Source organism: Prionailurus bengalensis, chromosome E1 (genome assembly GCF_016509475.1).
Source record: "Prionailurus bengalensis isolate Pbe53 chromosome E1, Fcat_Pben_1.1_paternal_pri, whole genome shotgun sequence".
NCBI classification, from domain to species: domain Eukaryota; kingdom Metazoa; phylum Chordata; class Mammalia; order Carnivora; family Felidae; genus Prionailurus; species Prionailurus bengalensis.
Genome location: NC_057347.1, coordinates 41,774,997 through 41,801,786, shown reverse-complemented (window position 1 = coordinate 41,801,786; position 26,790 = coordinate 41,774,997). Strand labels below are relative to the sequence as shown.

The 26,790-nt window shown below is 53.8% G+C and overlaps 1 protein-coding gene across 4 annotated transcripts; it reads left to right on the top strand.

Annotated features, from left to right (window-relative positions):
* Positions 1-308: 308 nt before the first annotated feature.
* MPP3 (membrane palmitoylated protein 3) lies at positions 309-26,790 on the top strand. 4 transcript variants are annotated; one of them, XM_043584640.1, is made up of 19 exons: positions 309-404; positions 1,652-1,714; positions 1,962-2,080; positions 2,345-2,422; positions 4,040-4,120; positions 4,376-4,513; positions 9,077-9,158; positions 10,325-10,410; positions 11,744-11,818; positions 14,291-14,487; positions 16,497-16,561; positions 17,879-17,899; positions 18,398-18,439; positions 18,759-18,923; positions 19,040-19,120; positions 21,509-21,602; positions 21,808-21,916; positions 23,356-23,478; positions 26,483-26,790. In XM_043584640.1, the coding sequence occupies exons 2-19, from the start codon at positions 1,690-1,692 to the stop codon at positions 26,657-26,659; spliced, it is 1,758 nt and encodes a 585-aa protein (XP_043440575.1). In that variant the 5' UTR covers positions 309-404; positions 1,652-1,689; the 3' UTR covers positions 26,660-26,790. The 4 variants fall into 4 exon arrangements, with proteins under 4 accessions (XP_043440575.1, XP_043440577.1, XP_043440576.1 ...); XM_043584641.1 differs by lacking the exon at positions 309-404 and adding an exon at positions 857-1,225; XM_043584642.1 differs by lacking the exons at positions 309-404; positions 26,483-26,790 and adding an exon at positions 26,150-26,476 and having other exon boundaries at positions 856-1,714.

Here is a 26,790-nt window from a genome sequence, read left to right as displayed (position 1 = left end):
AATACGTGAAGCAAGCGTCCAGCCCTCAACTCGCGGCGGTGGGGGATGTGCGGGCGGTGGGGGCAGAAGGGAGAGCTGGCCGCGTGCCGGGTAGAAGGACACTGGCGCGGGCTCCTCGGGGCTCGGTGGGTGGGCACCCGGTGGGGGTATACGAGGCCCGAGAGCGGAGCCCGAGTCCGCAGAGGACCGGCGGGGCCGGACGCCCGGGCTCCCCGAGCTCCTCCCCCCGCCCCCTCCCGCGCCCCTTCCCCCGCCTCCTCCCGCGCCCCGCCCGCTCCGGCTCCGCCACCCCCGCCCCGCGCGGCCGCGGCAGGGAGGGGCCGGGGAGGCGGAGCCAGCCGCGGCCGAGGCTCCGGGCACCCGCGCGGCTCCCGGCGGTGGAGCGGAGATCCCGGCGCGCCCAGGTAGGAACCCCCGCGGGGAACGGACCCCGGAGCGGGGCTGCGGCGGGAGGGGCGCGGCGGGGGGCGGGGAGGCTGGGCCGAGCCCCGCCCCTCGTGCGCGCGGCTGCCTCGCGGCCCCCCCGAGCTCCCCGCCTGGGGGAGGGGGCGCCGCGTCCCGCCCCTCGGCCCCCGGCCCACTCCCCGCGCTCGCCACCCCCCCCCCCCTTCCCGGCGGTGCGCCGCGCTCCTTTCCCGCCGCTTGGCATTCTCCCGACCGCCTCCGAGCGGCCCCTGGGGCTCGCCTCCCCTTCGGCCAGCCGCGCTCCTTGTTCGTCCCACAGGTTCCTTCCGAAAGCGAGCTGGAGTGCGTGGCTGGCCGCCTCGGGGAGTGGGGGGGGGGGGGGCACGGCTAGAAGGAACCGGAGGGTGAGTCTGGATGGAGGTGGGGGGGGGGTGCGGTGGCTGGAGAGCCCAGGATCATTCTTTGGCATCTTGGTGTCACCGGTGCTCCATGTTTGCGGAATGAATGAATCATTACTCTCCTTGTCCCCTTCTGAAGGAGGACTTTTTGAGGTCCACGTGCTGCAGAGCACGTTGGGGGGGGGGTGGCTCCTGAACTAGGGCTCCCCAGTCCTGCGTAGTAGAAACCCGACTCCCGTTTCTCCCGCTCCTCTCTAACACTCCATTCTGGGGGAGGCTCCCTTCAGTTTGGGACTTGGGGGTGGTGGGGAAGGAGGGAGCTCGTAGGCCCAGCCAGGTACTTGTTGAAGGTGTGACAAGGGACTTGGAGGTGAACGAGGGACTTGTGAAGGCCAAGGGACCGGACCACGACCTCTTAGAAGGTAACAGGGCACAGGGGGTGCTGCAGAGGAGAGCACCCACTGTCGGGCAGAGGCCACTTTGTACCTTTGAGACCAGCCTGGAAGGGCCACCAGAGCATGGATTCTGACCGGCAAGCTGCTGAACTCCTCCAAGCCTGTTTCTTGATCAGGCTTCATCAGGCTAAAACGGGGATATTAGTATCCATTTCTCAGAGCTTTGTGCAGATTAAGAAAAATGTCATATGAAACCACCCAGCATAATGCTTGGCACATCGGGGGTACTAGCAACTCTTAGTCTTCCTTTGCTCTCTGACAAAAGGGAGCAGTTACTTGTTCCCAACCCCTCTGTCCCCAGATTGATCACGGACAGACACAGCAGACGTGTAATCACTGTTCGTTGAATGAACATGCTTGACGGAGCTACAGCGCTTCCCTTCCTTCTCCCAGGATCCCCAGGCGGAGCTCAGGAGCTGACCAGCACAGACATGCCAGTGTTGTCTGAGGATTCCGGTGAGTGTGACCCCTGGCTGGGCTGCCATAGCCCTGAAGGACAAGAGCCTGCTCAGCAGCCCGAGGCTGGACAGAAAGCAGGTGGACCCAGCCCTGGCTCACGGGAGTGGCCTTACCTGTGAACCCTGGGAACCAGAGTCTGGGGAGAGAACATGTCCATATGGCAGGGTCCACTTCGGGTCCCCTGGGGTCCCCAGGAAGTACCCATTGCATTGGCTCTGCTTTGTGTTTCTTCCACTCTCCTCAGGTTTGCACGAAACCCTGGCACTGTTGACTTCTCAGCTCAGACCTGACTCCAACCACAAGGAAGAGATGGGCTTCTTGAGGGATGTGTTCAGTGAAAAAAGCCTCAGTTACTTAATGAAGGTAAAGCCTCATTTCATCCCATTTCGTGAGGGTTTCTAGCGGTTTTCCTAGCCGGGGCCCATGCACTTCATCTCAACCTTTTCCCTCCCCCAGGAAGGTCTTCATTAGCCCACTGTGAATGGCTTTCTCTTCTGCTGCCCCACCGGTGACCCCACGGGTGCAGCCCCGTGCAGCCCCACAGTCATGGGCAGGCTGTGTGGTATCCGGGGCACACCGGGGCAGCTGACTTGGGAGGCCCCAGCCTGAAATCGGCTGTCTTTGCAGATTCACGAGAAGCTGCGCTATTACGAGAGGCAAAGTCCAACCCCAGTTCTGCACAGCGCTGTGGCCCTTGCTGAGGATGTAAGCCAGGTTTTTCCTTACGGTGTTAGCCCTGCTCCCTACCCCATAGGGCTCCTTCACATTGCCTGTCACCATCGCTTAGCCTAGGGGACAGAGGGGCTCGGAGCCCAGAGGTGAAGAGGCATCTCCTTCCCTTCTCTTCTTGCTCCTCCTTGGGCCTCCTAACGGGCAGGAAAGAACCTGTGAGCCTTGCACGAGGCCAGGGGACACGGGGACACGATGACGCCCACTTACTGTGTGTTCCCGAGAAAGTCTCTTCCCCCAGCTGTGAAATGAGAGCATTTGGATCAGATCAGCAGTTCTCACATTGTTGAGGACTGGCGATATGAAGGTCAAACAATCACCTTGTTCTGTGCTTCGGGGAGGCCCCTTGTAAAGCCCTAGGATCCAAAGACTTGCAGTGCGTCCCTGCTTACTGGTTCGGGGTTCTTGTTATTTATTTTTTTGTTGTTTGTTTATTTGTTTGTTTGTTTAGAGAGGCAGAGAGAGAGAAGGCGAGCAGGGGAGGGGGAGAGAGGGAGGGAGACAAGAGGGTCCCAAGCAGTTTCTGCGTTACCAGCGGGGCTCAAACCCACAAACTGCGAGATCATGACCTGAGCCAAAACCAAGAGCCACTTAACCGACTGAGCCACCCAGGCGCCGCCCAGCGTTCTTGTGTTTTACAGGAATGCTTCTAGGGGTGCGTAGGTGGCTCAGTCAGTTAAGCATCTGACTTCGGCTCAGGTCATGATCTCTCGGTTCATGAGTTCGAGCCCCACATCAGGCTCTGTGCTGACAGCTCAGAGCCTGGAGCCTGCTCCAGATTCTCTGTTGCCCTCTGACTCTCTCTGCCCTTCCCCAGCTCACGCTCTGTCGCTCTCTTAAGAATAAATAAACATTAACAAAAATTAAAAAAAAAAAAAAAAAAAAAGGAATGCTTCCTAATCTCTTCTAAGCCTGTCCTCTGTGTTGCATGGCTTGGGAAAAGCTGTCCCAGTTGGTTGCCAAGACCAGCTCCTGAATAAACTCACCTAACCTCAGAAGACGGCCTGGCGAGGCCCGGCTGCAGCCTGTGGGTGCAGACCTTCCCTCGCTCCTGTGACGTGACCGAGAGCACGTTAGGTTGTCAGCACTACCTCTCCTACTAGCTCTGTGGCCTTCAACAAGTCAGTCAACCTCTCGGAGCCCCAGCTGCTTCATCTATAAAATAGCACAGTGGCGAGGACACGGATAATAGAGCCAGCTAAGCTCAGGTTCAAATCCTGGCTTTTTGACCTCGTGCAAGATATTTCATCTCTCTTACTTGATCCTCGCCTGTCAAACGGCGAAACAACAGCACCTTCTGTGTTCAGTTCACTGTGCCGATTAGGCGAGGAGCTCCGCATAAAGCAGAAGAGCTCGTAGGAAGGGCTTAAGAAGTTAGCTCCCGTTAGGAATACCTTACGGAGCTACCGAGGCGCTTCTGATCCCTGCTGTGATTTCCCTGGGAGCGACCGTCCTGGGGCGGCTGAGGGGCCAGTGAACTCCTGGGTGCTGTCACGGTTCCTGCGAGGGCCCTTGGGTCTGAAGCTCAGGGAGCGGCGTCTTTCCCTGGGCGACTTCCGGCAGGTGCATTCTGTCTTGGGCCTTCCTCTACAGGTGATAGAAGAGCTGCAGGCCGCCTCCGTGCACAGTGACGAGAGGGAGCTGCTCCAGCTGCTGTCCACCCCCCACCTCAAGGTAGTCACGCCACAGTCCCTGCCTGTCCCCGCAGCGTGCATCTCCTGGGATGGGGGCGGGAGGGAGCGCTCGGCCAGGAGGCTGAGGAAGGAAGGAGAATTCTGAGCGGAGGGGTCCTCAGTGCCGGTGTCTGGGGGGCGGTGGTCTCTCTGGCCTGAGATCGGGGACCTCCAAATCATTGCCCAGTCAGGGCCCCCCCCGGGCCCCTGTGAGCTTCGGGGCTGGAGCCCTTCATTTCTCTCGCTTTCCTGACAGGCCATGCTCATGGTGCACGATACGGTTGCCCAAAAGAACTTCGACCCTGTTCTTCCCCCTCTGCCCGAGAATATTGACGAGGATTTTGACGAAGAATCAGTGAAGATTGTCCGCCTGGTGAAGAACAAGGAGCCCCTGGTATGTGACACCTTCCCCCCCCCCCACCCTGTCGCTGTACCCGTCCCTCACCCACCCAGAAAACTGGGAAGAGACCCCCCCCCCCAAGCCCCGAAGTCTTTGGAGTGAGTGACGGACGGCAGCTTCATCACGGCTGCCACGAGTCCCCGTGGCACCACTGTGTACAGGGTACCTCTTTCTGTGGGTGTATACGGCCTCATTCAACTGTGGCCGAGCTCCTTTGTGCAGTAAATAACCTTCGCAGCTGTACAGGGCCACCCCGATCATCCTGCTCCGAATCAGAGGTTGGCAAACTATAGTCCGAAGGCCGCACCCAGCCCACTGCCAGTTTTTGTAAATAAAGTTTTACTGGCACACGGCCGTGCCCTTTCACTTCCGCATTGTCTGTGGCCGCCTCTCCCCGTGACAGCGGTGCTAAGTGGTTACCACGGAGATGGTGTGGCCTGCAAAGCCTGAGATATTTGCATTTGGCCCTTTACAGAAAAAGTTGGCCAAATCCTGCTCTGAATACTGAGGAAGCACGGGGCAGCAGCCATTCTCCTCCCCAGCTGACACATTGTCATCATTCTGGTCCTAGTTCAGCACCGATTTACCGAGCAAAGGGACAGGGGTGTTTATTAGATGGAGGGAAGTGGAGGAAGTCCAGAGAATTGAGTGTTTGCCCCGGATAATTACGGCAGCTGGCATTCCAGGGACCCCCATTCCACTCTCACCAAGGACCCCCAGCTAAACCACTTCTGCAAACGGAAGAGGAGTGCTCCTCTGTTTCCCCACCTGCAAAACGGGGCAGGCATCCACTGATGCAGTGAGCACACCGTGTGCCAGGCACCGTGTTGGGCACCGGAGGTTCAGAGACGACTAAGACTTAGTCGTCCTGGCCCTCTGGGAGGTCACAGGAGAGTGACGGGGCGGGGTGGGGGGGGTGGTCCCGGAGGAGGTGATGCCGGGGCTGAATTCCAAGAGAGGGAACAAGTTTCCCAGAAGGAAAAGGGAGAGGAAGGGCACTCCGCACAGTTACCTGAGCAAAATCACGGTGAGGGAAACAGCATGGTGTATTTGTCAACGGGCAGTCCTGTTCTCCGGCCTTGGTTCCTGAGTTTGGCCAAGAAAGAATTTAGAACCAAACTCTAAAGCAAGCAAGGGTTTATTTTAGTCTATTTTTATTTACTTAAACTGTTAATTAATATATTTTTTTGAGAGAGAGGGGGAGGCAGGAGAACGAGCAGGGGAGGGGCCGAAAGAGAGAGACACACACACAGAATCCAAAGCAGGCTCTAGGCTCTGAGCTGTCAGCACCGAGCCCAACGCGGAGCTCGAACCCATGAACCGTGAGATCGTGACCTGAGCCGAAGTCGGACGCTTAACCGACTGAGCCACCCACGCGCCCTGCAAGCAAGGGTTTCATAGCAGTTTAAGTGAAAGTACACTCTCCACTGTTGGAGAGCTGGCAGGCCCAGAAGTGACAGCTGCACTGTGGGTCAGGGTTGTCTTTTCATTTTTCTGTTTGGATAGGTTATGGGTCAGAGATAGGGCGGTTCCTGACCAAGGCTGCAGCCAGGCATCCAAGGGACTCCTGTCAGTTGGGAGGGGGAGTTTTTAGCCCCATATGGTCCTTGTCTGACCTGTCAGGGCAACAATGGGGGAGGGCGGGGGCAAGGGGTTAAAAACCACGATGTAAGTGCATTACAATGAAGCCATCGGTTACTGTAGGGAAGTGATCAGAGGGAGGAACTCGGGCATATCCCCTAGGGTCTGTCCTGGCTGTTTGGAACTTGGCCTCCGCTATTTTATCAGTCAGAAAGCACTTGTTCCCTGCTTATATCTAGCTAATTGCCCGCTCTGTCATATTCAGGGAGCTCTGGGCTTCCCAGTGTGGATGTAGAATGCTAAGTTGTGGTTAGGAGAGACAGAGGTGGGGCCGGATCGGAGGGAGATGCTGTTTGTCCCTGCAGCGTGTCATAGCTTGATCCTGAAGGCAGTGGGGAGCTATTGTAAGGTTTTAGGTAAGAAATAACATGGTCAGATTTGCAGTTTAGAAAGATCATCCCAGGGGCTCCTGGGTGGCACAGTCGATTGAGCGTCCGACTTCGGCTCAGGTCATGATCTCAAGGTTTGTGAGTTTGAGCCTCGCATCGGGCTCTGCGCCGGCAGCTCAGAGCCTGAGCCTGCTTCGGATTCTGTGTCTCCCTCTCTCTCTGCCCCTCCCCCACTCACACTCTGTCTCTCAAAAATAAATAAACATTAAAAAAAATTATTTTTTTAAATAAAAAAAAAAAAAAAGAAAGATCATCTTGGTTGCCAGATAGAAAGTGGCCTGGAGGAGGAGGAGGCCAGAAGCAGAGGACTGATTTGAAGGTGGGGACCAGATAGGTGGAGGTTCAGAAAGAGGGCTTGACTTAGGCCTGTGGGAACGGGGAAGAGAAAGCCAAGAAGTATTTCAGAAAAAAATTAATGTCACTTTGTGGCTGCACCGCTTTGGGCAGGAGTCGGGGGGGGGGGGATCCCTGGGATAGTGCCCAGGTATCCAGCTGGGATGGCCGGGTGGGCACTGGGGCCATCATTCAAGGGAGGAATAGGGAGCTTAGGTCCCGTTGAATTCAAAAGTGGAGGCATCCAGGAAGTGGAAGGATTATTTGTTCAGAGATACAGAGTGGGCAGCCGCCAGCATCCTGGACAGGTGAAAATCACACCTGAGAGGTCGAGACCGCTTGGGTAGAGAGTAGACAGTGAAGCAAGAAGGGGGCCAGGGCCAGATCCTGGCCTTTTAATCACCATTTGAAAGACAGATTGAGGAGGACAAGTGGTCACCGGGAAGACACCAGGAGAGAGGGGTATTACCAGGGCCCAGGCTAAGAGAAGATCCCGAAGGGAGAGCGGGCACCAAAGTCAGATGGGAGAGAGAGGAGAGAAGATGGAACGTGGGAGCTGGCAGCCGGTGGGACTCGGGGGGGGGGGGGGGGGGGGGGGGGGGGGGGGGGGGCAGGAAGTGGAGAGAGCAGATGCGACTGCTTCTTTAAGAAGCTTGCTCCAGGAGCGCCTGGGGGGCTCCGTCTGTGAAGCATCCAACTCTTGGTTTGGGCTTAGATCATGATCTCACATTTTGTGAGTTCAAGCCCTGTGTTGGGCTCTGCACTTACAGCACAGAGCCTGCTTGGGATTCTCTCTCTCTCTCTCTCTCTCTCTCTCTCTCTCTCAATAAATAAATAAATAAGCATTTAAAAATTAAAAAAAAAAAAAAGATATTTGCTCCAAAGGAAGAGACCGGTGGCTGCTGGATGGGGGGAGGGGGACAGGCCTTTTTTTTTTTTTTTTTTTTTAATTTTTTTTTTCAACGTTTATTTATTTTTGGGACAGAGAGAGACAGAGCATGAACGGGGGAGGGGCAGAGAGAGAGGGAGACACAGAATCAGAAACAGGCTCCAGGCTCTGAGCCATCAGCCCAGAGCCTGATGCGGGGCTCGAACTCCCGGACCGCGAGATCTTGACCTGGCTGAAGTCGGAGGCTTAACCGACTGTGCCACCCAGGCGCCCCTGGGCTTTTTATTGATGAAGGGGATGTGATATTTTTGGAGCCAGGAGAAGGAGCCAGCAGAGATGGGGCATTGAGACTGCGGCAGAGAAAGGGAGGGGACAGAAGGACCAGCCCAGATGGAAGGCGCCCCTCCTCTGAGGGGGGGGGAAAGGAGGAAAGGATGGACAGAGATGCTGGAAAGTTTGAAGGTCTAGGGAGCAAGAAGCCATGGGGTTCTTGGCTGATGGTTTCTGGCAGTATCTGTCCTATGGGCTTCAAATAGGCGGCTTGAATGAAGTTACTAATGGGTGTGCCAGTGCGTTTGCAGGAACAGCCAATAATAAAAGGTTAACATTTATTGAGTGCTTACTGTATGCTACGTGGCTTGCTTGCATTACCTGATAGAACCCTTGTACTAACCCCCGGAGTTAAGTGCTATCCCACACCCTAGAGGAAACAGACTCAGAGAAGATAAGGAGCTTCCTTGCTAAGGCTGCATGCTTTCAGTGAATGGCAGAGAGGATTCAAATCCAGGGTCATCCAACTCTAGCCCTTCACCTGACACTGCCCTGCCTGCCACAGTCCCGCCTGCATGGTGCACGAAACTGAGGGCTTGTTAGCGCCTCTCACCCTAGACATCATCTCTGCTGTGGTCCACGGGCCAAGTCCTGGTCCCGAAGCTCTGGCTGGTGCATAACTGGTTCCCCTCAGCAACCACAGGAGGCCCAGTACCCTGTGATTGGCAGCGCAGAGCCCGAGGTGGGGCTCGAACCCACGAACCGTGAGATCATGACCTAAGCCGAAGTCCGACGCTTAACCGACTGAGCCACCCAGGCACCCCAGTGTTATTGTGCTTTGTAAGGTGTGAATTGCTGTGCTGTGTTAATGTGAGATGCCGGTTTTATGATGTCCTCAGCACTGGAAAGAGCCCCATTGATCTGCCCTCTGGGGTGACAAAAGGAGAGATGGGGACACTCTGTTGGGTCCAGAGAGTTGGGGTGTGAGGTTTGGGGCTGCCTCTTAGGATCCCGCCCGCTCTGTCTCTGATGCAGGGTGCCACCATCCGGCGGGATGAGCACTCAGGGGCTGTTGTGGTGGCCCGGATCATGCGAGGGGGCGCAGCAGACCGGAGCGGTGAGTGGCGTCAGTGCTGGCCTGGCCGAGGTGATGGCCAGCGTGCCCCAGCCTTCTCCCTTTGGCCCACAAGTCTCCTTTCCTCCTCTCCGGCCCCTGTTTGGGATGTGCTTTGCTTTCGGGAAGTGTGGCTGGATTTCTCTTCTTCCCAAGCCTGGTAGAAATTTCGATCGTCTGAAAATACCTTGGGCCTGGAGAACGTCGGGGTCTTGCCCCGTGGCCTAGCCGAAGGCTATGGTTGGTAGCTCAGCCTACGGCACGGGCTTGACGGGTAATTTCTAACTGAGGAGCCGGGACACCCTTCCCCACCACCCCGGTTGTCACTATTACAGAGGGAAGGGTGTTCACGCCCCAGATTTGTTTGGGTCGGAAACAGGTTGAGAATCATTTGTGTGAAAGAGCTACTCCGTTGGGAGGCAAACCTTCTGGTGTAGAGAGGTGTTACCCCAGAAGTCTGGGGATCGCTGTTGTGAAGTCCAGTGATTTCTCAAACATTAACAAGCACAGAAGCCCCCCCCCCCCCTTCCCGAGCATCTTGTTAAAATGCAGTTCTGATTCAGCAGGTCGAGGGCGGGCCCAAGATTCCGCACTCCTGCCTGCCTTCTGGCGGCCATTGCTGCCTGCCTCATTTTGATTAGCAAAGAGGGCCCAGTGTGTAGAGACTCTTGTCATTCAAGCAGAGGCCAGTGGACAGGTGTGTGTGACACCCTTGATGCCATCTTTCCCGGGGCCCTTCGGTTTTTCTTGTTAAGACTGGAGAAAGACATTCTTAGAGTGTGTCTGTTAATCCGGGAAGGTGAAGAGTTAATGTTTTTAAAGAAGCAAAGGTTGTAAGTGAGAGAACACAGACAGGCCTTCTATGTCAAAATAAATGTGTTCGAACACAGGCTCCTTTATTTCTTGGCAGAGCGGCCTTGGGCAAGCTGCGTTATTTTTCTGGGTCTCAGCTGCGCCCTTGTAAACCGGGGATTTCCCTGGGTGGTTTTGAGGCCGCGGTGCCGAGTGAGGGACCCCGCGCGCAGTAGGGCTCAGCCAGTCCCGGGCCCACCCGCTGCCTTTACGCCTTGGGTCTGCCGTGCGTGCGGCGGGTTCCTCGGGTGGGCGCCAGTGGGGCCCTGGGGCTGAGGCCCCTTCCTGTGCTGAGGGGCAGCCCCTGTGTCTCTTAGGTCTGGTCCACGTTGGAGATGAGCTCCGAGAAGTGAACGGGATCACAGTCCTGCATAAGCGCCCGGACGAGATCAGCCAGATTCTGGTCTGTGCCTCACGCGTGCTGGGGGCGGGGCGGGGTGGGGAGTGGGGGGGGCAGGAGGTTGGGGGGGGAATCTTTGGAGGCTGCAGGCAAAGTGGCCTTGCAGCGTGCCCAGGGGCGGGGGTGGGGGGGGGAACAGGAAGAATGGCGCTTCCGGGCCTCCTGCCTCTCAGACCATCTCTTCAGCACAGCCCTCCCCCTCCCCCTGTGTCTTTCCCCGAGGACCCTTCTGGGAGATCCCCTCAAAAGGGTCCCCTCTTCCGAAGGGCTGAGGAATATGGAACAAGAAGCTGCAGCACAGGGAGGACCAAGAGCAAGGGCTTTGGGGTCAGCCGGTCCTGGGTTTGAATCCTGCCTGCACTACTTTCTAGCTGTGCAGCCTCGGGCAGGTCATTAGTTCAATTTGCGTTTCACTTTCCTGTAAAGTCGGAGCAGGGGTGGCTTCTCATCCAGTGTGCGGTTATGATTAGGATGCAAACATCTGGGAAAGGCTACAGCACTTCCCATCTGTAAGGGGATTCTAGAGGGTGTTACGTGCTGGGACGCAAACCACCTCCAGAGCCCATACTGGAAGTTCAAGTCAAGCTGCAGTTGTAAAAAGCCCCAATCACAGTTTTGTCTTCTTTACCCTAAGGCATCCTCCCCGAACATGACCCTCTTTTCTAACTTCTGATGGTTCGGGAAGGGGCAGAAATGGGAAGATCCGAAGAGAGGAGGCCCCGCTGTAGGGAGCGGGCAGGCTCCTTTGGTGTTCCTGCCGCCACTGCCCTTTCCCTGGTTCTGGGCACTGGCCTCCTTGTGTTCTAGGGTGGTGCTGGGCCCGGGAGACCGTTGGGCGAGACGTGCTCTCGTGGGCTGCCAGCATTCTGCCTCGTGGGCCCCCACGTGGGGGTGCAGAGTCTGTGTCGGGTAGAGGGAAGGGGGAACCCTTGGAAAGGTAGGAGGAGTAGCTTGAGATTGGAGAACCCGTGTGGGGAAAATGGAAGCGAGGGAGGGAAAGGAAACTGCACTTGGTTATTAAAATAACCTGAGAGAATGGAAAGGAGGTCAGCCCTTTGGGGCACCGGAGGTCAGGAGGGATGGGAAAGTGGAATTCATTGCATACGCTGTCCTTGGTGCTCCTTTGTCCCTTTGTCCCATGAAAATGCAAATGGTACTTGGTTTTGAGTTTTCCTTTAGTTAATCCGATGGGGTGCCACCATGGGACCGTGGGCCACAGGGGTGGCGGCGAGTCTGACTTCCTTCTGAACGCGAGTTTCCAGATCTGGACGGTAAGACTTGAACTCACGGAGGTTTGGACGTGGGAGGTGGTAAGCTTCGCCCTCTCCCCTTTCAGGCGCAGTCCCAGGGATCCATTACCCTGAAAATCATCCCAGCCACCCAGGAGGAGGGCCGGTTAAAGGACAGCAAGGTATGGCGGGGTTGGAAGTGGGGGAGGGCTTTGAAGCAGTCATTCCGGAAGAGATCACGTGTCTGGTCCTCGGACCGCGCGCTCAGTGGAGAACTGTGATTCAGTCACAGTGTGATTCATGTATTTGTACCTGTCTGTTTCTAAACAGGATTTGACGTAGCTTACTAATAAAAGACAAGGTTATTTTAATTGAAATAGAAAATCAGGGCCACGAAGAGGAGAAGGTACCAAATGTGCTGGATTCGGGACCAATTAAGTAACTGCCATTTGTTTAATTCTTCGGTGAGGCACCCTTTTTTGGGCACCTCCTCTGTGCCGGGCGCTCTGCCAGGTGCTGGAGACAGGGACAGTTAGTAGCTCTGAGGATTCCTAGTTCAGAAGGGGCGGGGGACCAAGTGTCTCACTGCTGGAGGATTGGTGCTTCAGAAGGATCCCGAGCAGAGTTACAGGTGCCCTGGAAGGTGTCATGTAGCAAGGGTGTTAGAAGTGGGGCTGGAGGAAGGTGAGGACTGGTTGGACTTCCCCGGTGAAGATGAGAAGGAGGGAGGTTCAGGCAGAGGGGTCTGCGTTAGACGGAGGCTCAAGGGTGTGGAGAGGAGGAAGTTACCACTGTGGGTGTAATCCTGCTGGGACAAACTCAGGGCTGCCCTATAGACACACGCCCTCCATCTTCCCACCCAAGAGCCAGGGCAGCTGGGAGATCTGGGCACCAGGGCACCAGGGCAGCTGGGAGATCAGGGCACCAACTCGCACCAGGCTGCACCCGGGAATTAATTCCCAGCAATCCCTGCTGGCTGGATTAGAGTAGAGCAGTGGCCAGAGAAAGCCCTTGGACAAAGAGATGCCGGGGCTGGCTGCTGGAAGTCTGCCTGGCGTGCACTGGAATGGTAAGGCCCCGGGGGATGCGGGAGCTCCCAGGCAGCTCCGTGGGGGAGGCTAGAGTGGGTAGAGACTGGGGGCAAGGAGACCTGGTGGGGAGGCTGTTGTAAAAGCCTCGGTGGGAGATTATTATGACCCGAGCTGAGGTGGTGGGTAGAGCGGAAAAGAGGGCGTTGCTCTGATTTCAAATAAATTTGGATCTGGTCTTCCTGGCAGCCAAGGCAGAAAGGAGATGAAATGCACAACATACTTTTCATTAGTAGGTGGAAGGAAGCATGCCAGTTTTTCAAGAAAGGTGATTCCCAGCTCCTGCCTCCCAGCACTAAGTGCATGAAGGAAGGGACGTTACAACACTTGGCACAGAGTAGCTGTCAATAAACATTTTGGTGAATGGGGATCAGTAATGGACAACGTCTCTGATGTCCGTGTTTCACAGCAAATGAACACATAGTCTTTCCGCGACTGTTTCTTATTTGCACACTTTGATTAAATCCCAGGGCTTACCTAATATAGACTCTTATCTGATGGAAGGTGGTTCTTTCTTGGACATGCTGATGTGATCTCCGTAAGCAGCTTTTGCAGGTTCTAACTCGATACAAGGAGAAAACTTGGTTTTCCTGGAGGATAAAATGGGTAGCCTGTGCCTTAGCCCATCTTTCCTAAATATTCTTGATCCAGAAGCTTGATCTGGGCTGGGCATTTAAGATTATACTCTCTTACGGGTACCTGGGACCTTGGGGACATCTGTGGCTGGTTGAGGGTGTCTGTCCTTGCAATATCTGGCCAGAAAGTTCTTACTGTTGTCTAACTGGATCTTTTCTGACTGGTGCATAAAGGAATATGACTTGGATCTGTTTAAGGAAGCCCCCTGGCTTTTTTTTTTTTTTTTTCCCTCCTGTTTGCTGTTAATGTAATTGGGCCTCAATGGTCTGGAAATAGAAATAAAAAAAATCTATCCACTAAGTTATAGAACAGGGAAGTGTGACAAAATGCTATTGTTTTCCCATCATCTTCTCTAGAGGGTGACTTCAGGGTAAAGGGGAGAGTTGAAGGTTGGCCAAGTATGTGACAGAGGAGGCAGGACTGAGCTGTAAAAAATGTGGATGTCAATTACCCACTGAAAGGGGATGGTGAGGAGTCAGTAACAGTAGTTTTGTTAGTATTTGGGTTCTTACCAAAATATCTGGATTACTTATTTAGCAGATGGCCGCTGACTTCATCAGGGGCAGTTAGCATATCAAAAATAACATTTTAGTTAAAATCGTGCTTGCCTTTACTTTTTGTTCCCAGGACTAATCGCCGCTTTGTCTACGCTAAGAGGTTGTTATAAGGACAGCAGATCCGGTAAATAAGGAAATACTTAGTTTTGGAACGAGAAATTCAGATATAGAGCCCATCTATGAATTTTCTGAACCTTGATGGGTTTCCTGACTGTAATATTCGAAATGGCTGAAGAGCGATAGGAAAATATGTGCAGCGTGTTTCCAAGTAGCTTTCTGCTCTCGAGGCTCCTTGCTTGTCCTGACCATGGGCGATAGTTGTCATTTGGCCCTCGATGCAGCATAGACCTGTCTGTGATCACGCCCTCTTCAGGTGTTCATGCGGGCTCTTTTCCACTACAACCCTCGGGAGGACCGGGCCATTCCCTGCCAGGAGGCAGGCCTGCCTTTCCAGCGCAGGCAGGTCCTGGAGGTGGTGAGCCAGGATGATCCCACGTGGTGGCAGGCCAAGCGAGTAGGGGACACCAACCTCCGGGCCGGTCTCATCCCCTCCAAGCAGTTCCAGGAAAGGTGGGTCTGGGGTATGTTGTAAGGGGGGGCGCTCTGGAGTGGCTAGAGGCACAGGTAGCTGGCAGAGCCCCAAATCTCTGCCACCATGGCCGGAGGGGCGCACTGTGTGTTGCTCCTGAGGTAAGTACTGGTTGTTTGTGTGTTTTGTCTTCTGTGCCCTAACCGGTGGTGATGGCTGTTGGAGATTTAAACAAACATCTGGAAATCTATGTTCCTAAATTAACGTATATTTTATAACACACACCTAAAGAAAGTTGAAAAATAAGACATAAACATACAGAAGGGAAGGGCGAGGAAAAGAAAATTGCCCAAAGTCTTGCCCCTATTGAGACAGCATCACTTATTTCCTTCCTGTGCTTTTTTATGTAAGTGATGCACGTAGCATTGGAAGTCTTACTTTTGTTTTAATGTTTATTTATTTTGAGAGAGAACGAGAGGGAGAGGGGCAGAGAGAGAGGGAGAGAAAGAGAATCCTAGGCAGGCTCCACACTGCCAGTGCAGAGTCCGACACGGGGCTCGATCTCACGAACCTCGAGATGATCTGAGCCGAAATCAAAGAGTCGGACGCTTAACAGACCGATCCACCCAGGCGCCCCGGAAGTCCTGCTTTTTGTGTGTATATAACTCAATATTTTGACGTCAGCATTTCCCACATTATTGCCTCTTCTTCACTGTGTGATTTTAATGGCTGTATAATATCGCATCAGAAAATAGACCGTTCACTCATGGGCAGCGAGTACGGTTTCTGCCCCCGAGGAGCTGACAGTTTAGCAGTCAAGTCACACAGGGTTCAGACGAACACTTTATATAAATGTGGCGGGTGCTGGGGAGGAGGACCCGTGCTCTGCAAGGTCACATCGTAGGAGGGTCGCCCCTCATCGGGGCGTGCAGGGAGGTATCTCTGGGGAAGGATCATACCTGGGTGACTTCACTGCCTCCCTGGGGCTGTACTTTTCAGGTGTCTGCACTGTTTCAGTACTACGAGACTGCAGGAATCACCCTGCACGTTAGACTCTTCCTCATGCTTCAAATTATTTCCTTAGGATAGGTTTCCAAAAGTGTAAATCGTGCCTCAGAGGGTGTGGCAGTAATGACCGTGTCACCTCTTCTGAGGCCTGTAGCCCACCTCCATCTTTTGGGGTGTGGAATGCTCTAGGGACAGACTTCAGGCTTCAGCTGTTTCGGTGCCCCTGCGTGTGGTCTCCAGCCAGGCGCATTAGCATCCCCTGGGAACCATCCCCTGGGAGCGTGTTAGAAATGCAGACCCCTGGGCCCTGCGCCAGACCTGCTGCATCAGGAGCTCTAGGGGCAGACTTGAGCTCTGTGTCCCAACAGACATTCCAGGTGATTCTGAGGTGGCGAAGTTTGCGAACCTTTGCCCTATTCCCTCAGGGGAACCTCAGACCCATATGCGTCTTTGGTTTCACAGGTCTTGGGGGAGAGGTCTTCAGCTGCATTTAAATATGGAACTCAAGACACCTCTAAGAGCCCTGAGTGTTTTCTCAGATCAGAGATGAGGGCTTGGTGACGGTCTCTCCACTGATGGCCAAACTGGGCAACGTGCCTGGCTGAGCTCTCTGATTTGGGGGGGAAAGGCTGTTAAATTAGAGTCACTTTTGCCCTTGACCTCTCCTGGGAGTTGTTCTGCTGCTTCCTAGCTTTCTTGGAGATGGGGAGGCCAGGGGAGAGTGAAGAAAAGACCTCCTTTCCTTGAGAATCAGTCATAGGAAAGTACCGACTGATCGCTTGACTGTCCTGGGCCGGACTGTCTTGCTTCTCCCAGAGCAAAAGACTTGGTTTCTTCCTCCTCGTGAACCACTGAGCTCCCGTGAAAGTGTCTCTCTTTATGGAAACTGACTGTGAAGCTGGGAGGCCCTTGGAGTGCCAGGCTGTTCCTACCTGTGCAATCCAGGCCTTAGTTTCCCTGAGTTTTACAGAAGTTTTACAGTCCCTCTGACTGGTTTTGTGGCCCAGCTCATGGGCCTGCCCATCTCCTTGTGTTCTCATAGGCGACTAAGCTACCGGAGAGCCACAGGCACCCTGCCGAGCCCACAGAGCCTCAGGAAGCCCCCCTGTGAGTAGATGGGCAAGGATGCACTTCAGGGAGGGGCCGGGGTTGGGACTCAGGGGGTTTGTGCCCCGAAGAAGCAAGCACTGGACTGGAGAGGGCACGATGGGTCTTGTCTGAGCTCCCAGGCCTCCAGAGGAAGGAGGGGATGGGGAGAGGGATGTGGAGGGCAATGGGGTAGGTCAGGGGGGCTAGTCCCTGGAGAGAAGCTACTATATTTGGGGCCCATAGATGATACTGGGGGACATGTTAAACATCTCTCCCAAAATTGTGTGCAAATTGTGTGTGTCTGTGTTTGTGTGTTTGTGTTGTCTGGGAGAGTGTCCACGGCCTTCATTAGATTCCCAAGGGGCTCTCTGACCCTGACAATTCAAGAGCCACTGATGGTGGAGGAGTGGAGAAGGCTGTGGGTGACCCAAATTTGGCAAGTAAAAACAAAGGATGACTAGTTAAATTTGAATTTCAGATAAACAACGAATGAGTTTTTAATATAAGTGTAACCCATGCAATATTTGGGATATACTTATGCTAAGAAATTGTTGTTTATCTGAAGTTCAGGCTTAACTGAGTGTCCTGTATTTTTATCCGGCAGCTTACTCTGTGTAGCACCTGCCTTCTCGAAAACACACTCACCTTGCCTTTTAATCATCACAGTGTGAGGTAGGGGAGTCAGGACATCCTCTTTTCCAACATGGGAGAATGGCGTGGGGGCTGGTGTCAGGTTTTCAGAGGGCCCGTGGCCAGAGTGTCCAGGTTAGAGCCGCGTATAGACAGGAAGCTTCCCCGTGGTATGGCCTTTCGGATTCAGGGGGGCTCGGAACCAAGCAAGGGGGCCAAAGGGGTGTCAGGTGACCGGGGGACAGCTGGCCCGCAGCCCTGCTCGGTGCCACTCCATCCTCTGGCACCTGCCTTTGCCCAGGCAGGTCTCAAGCCCCGGAAAAGAGAGAGCAGGTTCCAGCCCGCTGCCGGCAGGCATCCTGGAGTGAGCCGCTCTGCTGGCTCCGGGCCACCGCCCACGGCCACTCGTCCAGACTTGCTCTCAAGTCAGAAGGACTGCTGAGTAAATTGGCCTTGAGGCTGCTAACGCCGGTGATGAGCTGGCTTGCTTGGGGCCGCTAATGAGACACACACAGGAAGACTAATTAGAGCTAGTCTCAGTTTAATAGTGCACCGCAGCTCGGATCACAGGTTTGTCGGAGGAAAGAAAGAGGGGACAGATGGAGGGCTCCTTCCGCACACGAGGCCACGGCTGCCTGTCAGCCTCAGGGCCTCCTGGTTCCCCTCCGCTAACGCTCTTCCATCTGTCTTTTGTGCAAACCGCAGATGATCAGCCTTGTGACAAAGGTAGGCTGGTATCTATCCCCTGTGCACCCGGATGAGACTCCTTTTTTTGTAGAAATGTCTGGAAGGGCTTGTTGCCTTCTCCCTGTGCCCTGAGGTGTGAAGAGCTGCTGGGGACAGAGCTCCTCCCTGCCCGCCTAGCACACGGGCCCCCGCCGGCTGGGCTGGGCTGCCGGTGCTGGTGGGAGGCAGGAGACTGCAGGGGGTGGACGGGGCGAGTGAATGTCCCCTCCTGATGCATACTGATCCTAGCCCAGAGGGGCTTGCTGGCCCAGAAACCCCAGCCAGGGCCTGGAAAGGCTGTTTGGGGCCTCAGCATGGAGCATTGAGTGAAACAGAAGAGCTTGTTTTCCTGGGGGGCCAGGATATGGCGTCTCTTCCTGACCCCCCTGAGACACCATCCCAGTGGGTTCCGCCTGGCCCCCAGGGACCGGGAACCTTTGGGTCAGAGGATGTGTCCAGCATGGCTCACTGGCCGCCCTTTCTCTGTTTGGTTCCCAGAGACGTCTGACTGTGAGGGGTACCTCAAAGGGCACTATGTGGGTAAGTAGTGGGGACGCTGCCCTGCCCGTGCACAGCTGGCCGTGGGCTCCCAAACCAGGCAGGGTGATCTCATCCCCAGGAATCCTTGAGGAACAGCTGAGCCTGGGGGGCTCACATTTCCCTTCAGTTTCTTGTCAGCCAGAAGAGGGGCTGACCTGCCCGGGCTTTGGGGTGCAGACACTGGGAGCAGAGCCCTGCGAGGGAAGGGATGCAGGCCGGTGGGACTCAGCCCCCCTTCCGAGGTCCGGCCAGGGGGAGAAAGTCTTTACCGGGAGATCCTGGGACTAATGCCGCGGTTCCCCTTGCCCTTCCCCCAAAGCTGGTCTTCGGAGAAGCTTCCGGCTGGGCCGAAGGGAGAGACTGGGAAGCCCCCAGGAGGGAAAGGTGTCCGCAGTAGCCGAGTCTCCAGAGCTGCTGACCTATGAGGAGGTGACCAGGTACCAGCACCAGCCTGGTGAGCGGCCCCGCCTGGTGGTTCTGATTGGTAGGTGATGTCCTGCATTTCCGGGGAAAAATGCAGGATTTCCTCCCTGGTTTCCTCCCGGAAGGATGGGGAGGTTGCTCAGCAGGGACCCTGGTCACCTTCCCTTTGTTTCCCAGGATCTCTGGGAGCCCGACTGCACGAGCTGAAGCAGAAGGTGGTGGCAGAGAACCCACAGCACTTTGGTGTTGCTGTTCCACGTAAGAGAAGAGGGCCCACATGGCGGTGGGGGGGCGGGGTGCGGTGCGTGTGTGCGCGCACGCGCACATGCATGGATGTTTCATGGGGGCTTGACTCCCCATATCCCTCCTAATCCTTACTTTGGGTCTGAGGGACCGATGGACACACTGCCTGCTATATGGAGCTCATGAGACCTAGACATGATAAGAAACCCACTCTCAGTGGTCCACTAGGACCCTTTGAGGCAGGAGGCCACTTCTGCCCACTCTCAGTCCAGTCCACTTGCCCAGTTCCTTCCTGGGGTGGGAGGTGAGTCTAGAGCACATTGCAGGCAAAGTGGAAACCTCAGGGGGCATTCCAGCTTCCTCTTCACAATGACTCCGACCCCGATGGCCGCTGCCCTCTGCTTGGGTAAGAGACCAGTTCAGAGAAGCCAGAGAGCCCTTGTAGCTGGATGCCAGCCCCTCGGAGGGGCTGGGCGTCCTCCTAGGTGCTAACGCCCCTGCCAGTTCCTGAGTCTAGAAGCAGCTGTGGATGCTGAGAGCCAGTAGGCAGGAGGTCCTGGTTCCGGATGTGATAAGGAAGAGGAGAATCAAGAGTCTAGGACCTGTAGCAAGAGCTTTTATGTGTGGTAGCTTGGACAGCCCTCCCAGTACCCTTGAGGAGAAGGATTATCACCACCCTGTCCTGCAGAGGAAGACATGGGGCTCAGAAAGGTTAAGGAACTTGCCCAGCGTCACACAGTTGGTAAGTAGTGGAGCCAAGTTTCAAACCAGGCAGCCTGCCCAGTCGTGTCCTTAATGAGGCCACACAAAAGGCCTCTCACCTGCGGCCTACTGCTTCTGGTCCTTTGGAGACCCCCAGATCCAGCCCCCGGGGCAGGGGTATATGGATGGTCTGGCCTACCTGCTTCCAGGCACACCACAGGTAGGTGACTTTCCCCCGTGCTTTTAGGACCTAGGAGAGTCGAGGAAGGCTTCCCGATTCTTCCCACTTTAGACAGGCAGTGACTCTTAGCCTGGGTTTTGAAGCATAAATAGGAGTTTTCCAGGCAGAGAAGAAAGGAATAGTTCCCTTTGTGCATCCACGGGGATGGAGGTGTGACCCAGGGTAGCAGCATTAGGGACTGGGGAAGTTAGTGTGGGTGATGTGGGAGGAGAGACTCATCTAAGGTCTTTAGAGTGTAACGGGCGGTGAATAAAAAGCATTTAAGCAAGTGAATGGCATGGTCAGAAAAGTGACCCCGCAGCTCTGCCAGAGGTTGGACAGAGATGCCACATATGGAGCACAGAGCATCCCCGGGTAGTTCTCAAGGGCACGAAAACGTCCCTCAAGATCCCATCTTTTCTTTTGGAATGCTCCGGAAAATGGTGTGTTACTTCATGAGTGCTCTTGTTCTGTGAAGGACTGGATTTTTCCCCAGAGTGTGCATCTCAAGTCTGCTAGAGAAATCAGTGGGGAAACGCTGTGTGTTTTTAAGTTATTAGCGTGAGAGCCAGCTTGGCTGAGGCACATCTAGTCCATAACGGGACTGTCTTCATGCCTTTTCTTGCAAAATGAGAACTAGCCGAATAAGGAATTAAAAGCATACAGCAGCGTCATCTCTATTTGGGGCCCCATTGCTCCCAAAAAGAAAAACAATTTGGACATCAAAGGTTAGGATTAGGGATCCCTTCTGTGATTCATTAAAAGCCACGGTCTTGGGGCGCCTGGGTGGCTGAGTTGGTTGAGTGTCAGACTTCAGCTCAGGTCATGCATGATCTCGCGGTTCGTGGGTTCGAGCCCCGTGTCGGGCTCTGGGCTGACAGCTCAGAGCCTGGAGCCTGCTTTGGATTCTGTGTCTCCCTCTCTCTCTGCCTCTCCCCTGCTTATGCTCTGTCTCTCTCTCTCTCTCTCTCTCTCTCTCTCTTAAAAATCAATAAACATTGGGGCGCCTGGGTGGCGCAGTCGGTTAAGCGTCCGACTTCAGCCAGGTCATGATCTCGCGGTCCGTGAGTTCGAGCCCCGCATCGGGCTCTGGGCTGATGGCTCAGAGCCTGGAGCCTGTTTCCGATTCTGTGTCCCCCTCTCTCTCTGCCCCTCCCCCGTTCATGCTCTGTCTCTCTCTGTCCCAAAAATAAATAAATGTTGGAAAAAAAAAATTAAAAAAAAAAAAATCAATAAACATTAAATAAATAAATAACTAAATAAATGCCACAGCCTGCACCTCAGTGTCCTCACCTGCAAAGTGGGAAGCCTCCTTCTCCTACATCACAGGTTGTGCCTGCCCCACAGGGACACAGGCAAGTCGTTTATCCACAAAGCAGCAGTGGGTTCCGGAGAGGAAGGCGGCCACGGGCTTGCCGCTGTTCTCGCTCACTGTGAGGTGACATTTCTTCGCCCAGTTTCCCTTTTCCTTTCTTCAAAAGATACCACCAGGCCCCGAAAGAGCCACGAGCAGGAGGGCGTGGAATATCACTTCGTGTCTAAGCAAGCATTCGAGGCCGACTTACATCATAACAAGTACGGGGACTTGCCGGCCCGGCTGGCCTCGGCGCGGCTGGGGCTCTTTGCGCGTGTCCCGTGGTCCACTTGACCTCGTGGGAGGGCTCTCGGAAGAGATGGGGGGAAGCGGGAGAGAATTTGCGGTGCAAAGTCCGCCGTCTTTCCACACTCACTCAGACAAGCCTGGGAACTGAAGGCCTGATCCCCGTTGGTGGTGTTTTAGGTTCCTGGAGCATGGTGAATATAAGGAAAATCTCTATGGAACCAGCCTGGACGCCATTCAGGCCGTGATGGCCAGAAACAAAGTGTGTTTGGTGGACGTGGAGCCGGACGTGAGTTTCTGGGCCAGTTGGGCATTTTCTGTTGACGGAATATGTAAACGAGGGGACTGTGTATTTCACAGAACATTTGAACTTCAGTTTTAGGGTTTTCTAGTCCAGAGTGCTGCATGTCCTTCAGTCTCCCTTTGAGAATCTAACGGAAGGCTTGTTGTACCCCCGACTGTGCCCATCTATACACGAAGCCGCATTAATTGCAGGGCGCTCGTGGACCCTCTGCGGGCCTGCAGGCCTCGGACAGTAGCCTCTGCATGGAGTAAATCATGGAGTAGATGGCGGCCCCGAGTGGTCACCCGTGACGTGACCGGGAATTAGATGTCCATGTGCAGGTGGAGGCTGGGGCTCAGCTCTCGGTATCAGGACACCGCCCCCCTCCCGTATCCCTAGTGCCTAGGACACCTCCCCGCCTCCCCAGACAAGTGAAACAGTGACTTAGGGAATCACCGAAGGAGGCGATCAGGAGAGCAGTTTGAAAGGGAAAAGAGAGGGAGACCTGACCCCGTGAAGTGCTTCAAAAACATTTCCAGTTCTGCACACGCTGCATGCTGTGTGTTTGACGGGGACCTAACCATCTTTTTTAACCTTGTCTTTGAGAAAAACTTCTAAGCTATGAACCCAATCTGGGGATTTTTCTTCCTCTATAGACACAGCTTACGCTATAAGCTGTAAGGCTTTATTTTACAGAAGTTGGCTTGAAACAGATTCCAGCAAGCACATTATGTCTAGGGAGGAAAACCCTCTCTCATTTGGACTTACTGGGGGTTGGTAATCGAAATTAAAAGTCTGGATTTCAGCATTTTCTTTGAAAAGTGATTTTATTGATTTTGGGGGCCGGGGTACAGATTGTACATTTAGCAGTATTTCCAAATTGACGCCCTAATGTTATAGGTCATATGTGCTAATGAACAGGATGGTTTGCATATTGAACATCTTCTAAAGTCTTTAGGGTTTGTTTCAAATGATTTCTTCGTCTCCTCATTCGCTTAGCAAACCTTTTCTTCTTTGAATATCATAAGGAGGCCTGTGTGATAACACATATTTTGGATTAGTCCAAATTGACGACAGTTGACTAAATAGAAGCACGTTGAATCTTGCTGCCTCTTCTGTCAGGACTGGGCAGGTGGAGAAGGGCATAAGAAGGTTAATCAGAGCTTGTGGGGTCAGGGCTTAAAGAAATGGCAACTCTTGGAGCTTTGGAACGTTCGTTCTCAGCAAGTGGGCCTTTGGGGCCCAGCCAAGTCCAGTGTCAAAGTGGAGGACGGGAAAAGGAGCAGCTGGTCTGCCCAGCTGAAGTCCAGTGTCATAGGACCGTGTGCTCGGGACGTTTGCCACCGAGGTTATGTGATGAAGCACACCATTACTGAGCATTCGAAAAGCGTTTTCACAGTAACGTGTTTCCGAAACGCATACTATTCTTGAACTTTCTTTCACAGGCACTGCAACAACTGAGGACCTCAGCGTTCAAGCCCTATGTTATATTTGTAAAGCCTGCAATACAGGAAAAAAGGAAGACGCCACCTACATCCCCAGCTTGTGAGGACACAGCAGCCCCACTTGTAAGTTTAAAGTTGATCATTTCTGAAGGCCTAAAAAGGCCTGTTCCAGCTGCATAAGGGTGCTTGTACCTTCTGGACAGGACCGTCTTTCCATTTGCCTGTTGGCCAGACTTAGATGGTCACGTCACCAGAAGGCACAAAACGGGGCATCTGAAAGTTCCTCCCATTTTTCAGACAGCAATGACTTTGCCTGGGCTCCCCACGCTTCCCTCTTTCCCATAAGCACCCTCCCAGAAAATCAAGGACATCTGTCAAGAACTTGAGCACACGAATCTGTTAAATTCCCAAGCCAAACCCAAGTAGTTTTTAATTAAAATACCGACTTGGGTCCAGCAAGTGAATCCAACATGGGGCAAGCGACAGCACGGCAGGAATCCGTCCTGTCTGCTGTTCAGGACTGTGATGGTCTTTAAAAAAAAAATTTTTTTTTCATGTTTATTCATTTTTGAGAAACAGAGGCAGAGCGTGAGTGGGGAAGGGACGGAGAGAGAGGGAGACACAGAATCTGAAGCAGGCTCCAGGCTCTGAGCTGTCAGCACAGAGCCCGACACAGGGCTCAAACCTACAAACTCTGAGATCATGACCTGAGGTGAAGTCAAACGCTTCACCAACTGAGTCACCAGGTGCCCCTGTGACTTTCTTGCTAAAGCCACGGGTGGTTGAGTTCCACCTTTACAGGCCAGGAAAAGGGTTCAGGGGATTTATGGCTGTAAAACAAATGCCATCCATTTTACTCCACGAGAGATTTACTTGAGTTCCCTCAAGATGCAAACATTAGGAGGATTGAGGTACTTAGTGGCAAAAATGTTCCTTCTATGATTTCTTAAAGAGCTAAATGCTTCCAAGATGAACAGTGAGGGTGCCTGGAAGTGGGGAAACTCCAGAAGCGGGGGACAGGTGCACAGGTGTGTATGTGGGGTGGATGGGGAGGTGGGGTTGAAGATCCAGGGACAGTGCTGGCTTACTGAAGAGTGCTTTTGAGTAGGGGAGGAGCCCTGTGGGAGAGAGTATTTATTTAGAAAGCTTTTCCTGGGGACGCCTGGGTGGCTCAGTCGGTTAAGCGTCCAACTCCTGATTTAGGCACTAACCGTGTGGAACCTGCTAGGAATTCTCTCTGCCCCTCCCCTGCTCACTCTCTCTCTCTCAAAATAAATAAATAAACTTTAAAAATTTTTTAAAAAAAGGGGGTGCCTGGGTGACTCAGTTAAAGCGTCCAACTTCGGCTCAGTTCATGATCTTGCAGTTCGTGAGTTCAGGCTCGGCATCAGGCTCTGTGCGGACAGCTCAGAGCCTGGAGCCTGCTTTGGATTCTGTGTCTCCCTTTCTCTCTGCCTCTCTCTCTCTCTCTCTCAGAAATAAATTAACATTAATTTTTTTTTTTTTTTTTTTTTTTTAATTAAAGTGGTGCCTGGGTGGCTCAGTCAGTTAAGCATCTGACTTTGGCTCGGGTCATGAACTCATGGTTCATGAGTTTGAGCCCCACGTCAGGCTCTGTGCTGACAGCTCAGAGCCTGGAGCTGCTTTGGATTCTGTGTCTCCCGCTCTCTCTGCCCCTCCCCTGCTCGTGCTCTGTCTCTCTCTCAAAAATAAACTTAAAAAAAATTTTTTTTTAATTAAAAAAAAAGGAAAGATTCTCCCAATGTCATCTACTTTTTCCCCTCTTGGGAGAAAGAAGTAAGGAGAAGAAGGAGCCTCAGCCTTCTCTCGTGTCTCTATCGTTTTTGTGGTAGCATGCCAACCTGTTTCCTAGACCTTTAGAACATATCTTCTAAACCAAAATAGGAGTCTGGGGCTGATTGGCAACAGAGAGGAGAGGAGGAGAGAGAATTTTGGAATGTGGGTCTCTTTGGGGGAGGACAGCTCGCCCTGCTCTGTAAAAGCACCGAGTCTCTGTAAGCCCAAGACTGGAGAGCGGTGGGGGCGCCTGGGGGGCTCGGTCAGGTTTAAGTGTCTGACTCCTGATTTAGGCTCAGGTCATGATCTCACAGGTCGTGAGTTTGAGCCCCGCGTCGGGCTTGGGATTCTCTCTTCCCTTCTCTCTGCTCCTCCCCTGCTCATGCTGTCTCTCTCTCTCTCTCTCTCTCAAAATAAATAAAACTCAAAAAAAAAAAAAAAAAAAAGACTGGAAAGAGATAGAAAGGGAGGTGGGTGAGTGCCAGAGGCCCGTTTTCATTTTGCAGTGTTACTTACAGTAGGATCTGCCGCTGGCCTTTCCCCGCCCAAAGCAAGCTCATTGTCAGTCAGCTACCCGCTTGAGCTTCTGCTTATTCCAAGTGTTGTTGAATGAAGAAGCAAACCCTGAGCAGGCTGAGCAAAGGAGGGGTCCCTGGCTACCTGTCCCTTACCGTGACGTGTCAGGAAAGCAGTCTGATGAAAGGAAATGGGGCATTTGGTCGGGATTATCCCAGCCCTTGCATAAAAAACTCTAGCTGCTGTGCTAGTGTTTGGCTCTGCGTCTGAGGAAATGACCAGAAGAATTCAGTTCTAGGTGCTGAAGTTAGGAGTTTTGAGAAGGCATTAGAGTTACTCGTTCTCCTTTCTCCCCTTCGTCGATTCCGGAAATGCTTGCTTTGCTTCTAGTTAGTAGTGTTTGTAGTGCTTTGCTGTAACTATGCAACCAAGTGGACGTGCAGCACAACAGTACCGCTTCTTTGGAAATCTCTTCCAACAGGAAGTGTGATACTGACATAGATGTACGCACGGGTAGAGAATCGGCCTCCCCCCCAGAGCACATGCCATGGCTGGAGGTGAACAGATGCGTAGTAGGTATTTCGAGAGGACGAACGATGATGAGGTCTACCGCCTGGCGAGATTTCTGGGGCCGTGATGGGTTGTCACCACTACACCCTGTTCTTGTGCGCACCGTCGGTTACTCACGGGCCACAGTCGCCCGCTCATCGCTGGAAAATGAGAGGCTGGAACACTGCCCGACAAGAAGACTGGAGGTGTCTCATTTTGAGCGAGAACCACCCAGTTGCTCTGTAACCGCCTCTCTTCCTTGCAGGATGAACAGCAGCGGGAGATGGCCGCTTCCGCCGCCTTCATAGACCAGCACTACGGGCACCTGGTGGACTCTGTGTTGGTGAAGGAGGACCTCCAGAGCACACACAGCCAGCTCAGAGCGCTCCTAGAGAAGCTGACCAAGGACACTCACTGGGTACCTGTTAGCTGGGTCAGGTAACTGTATCCTAGAACGGCCGGGTCGGAGGGGACCTGGAACACCACCTAGTCCGGCCTCCCCCGGGCCAACCATCAAGCAACCTCAAGTGTGGAGAGGAGCAGAATTTTCCATAAACTCCATTGGCGAGAAGA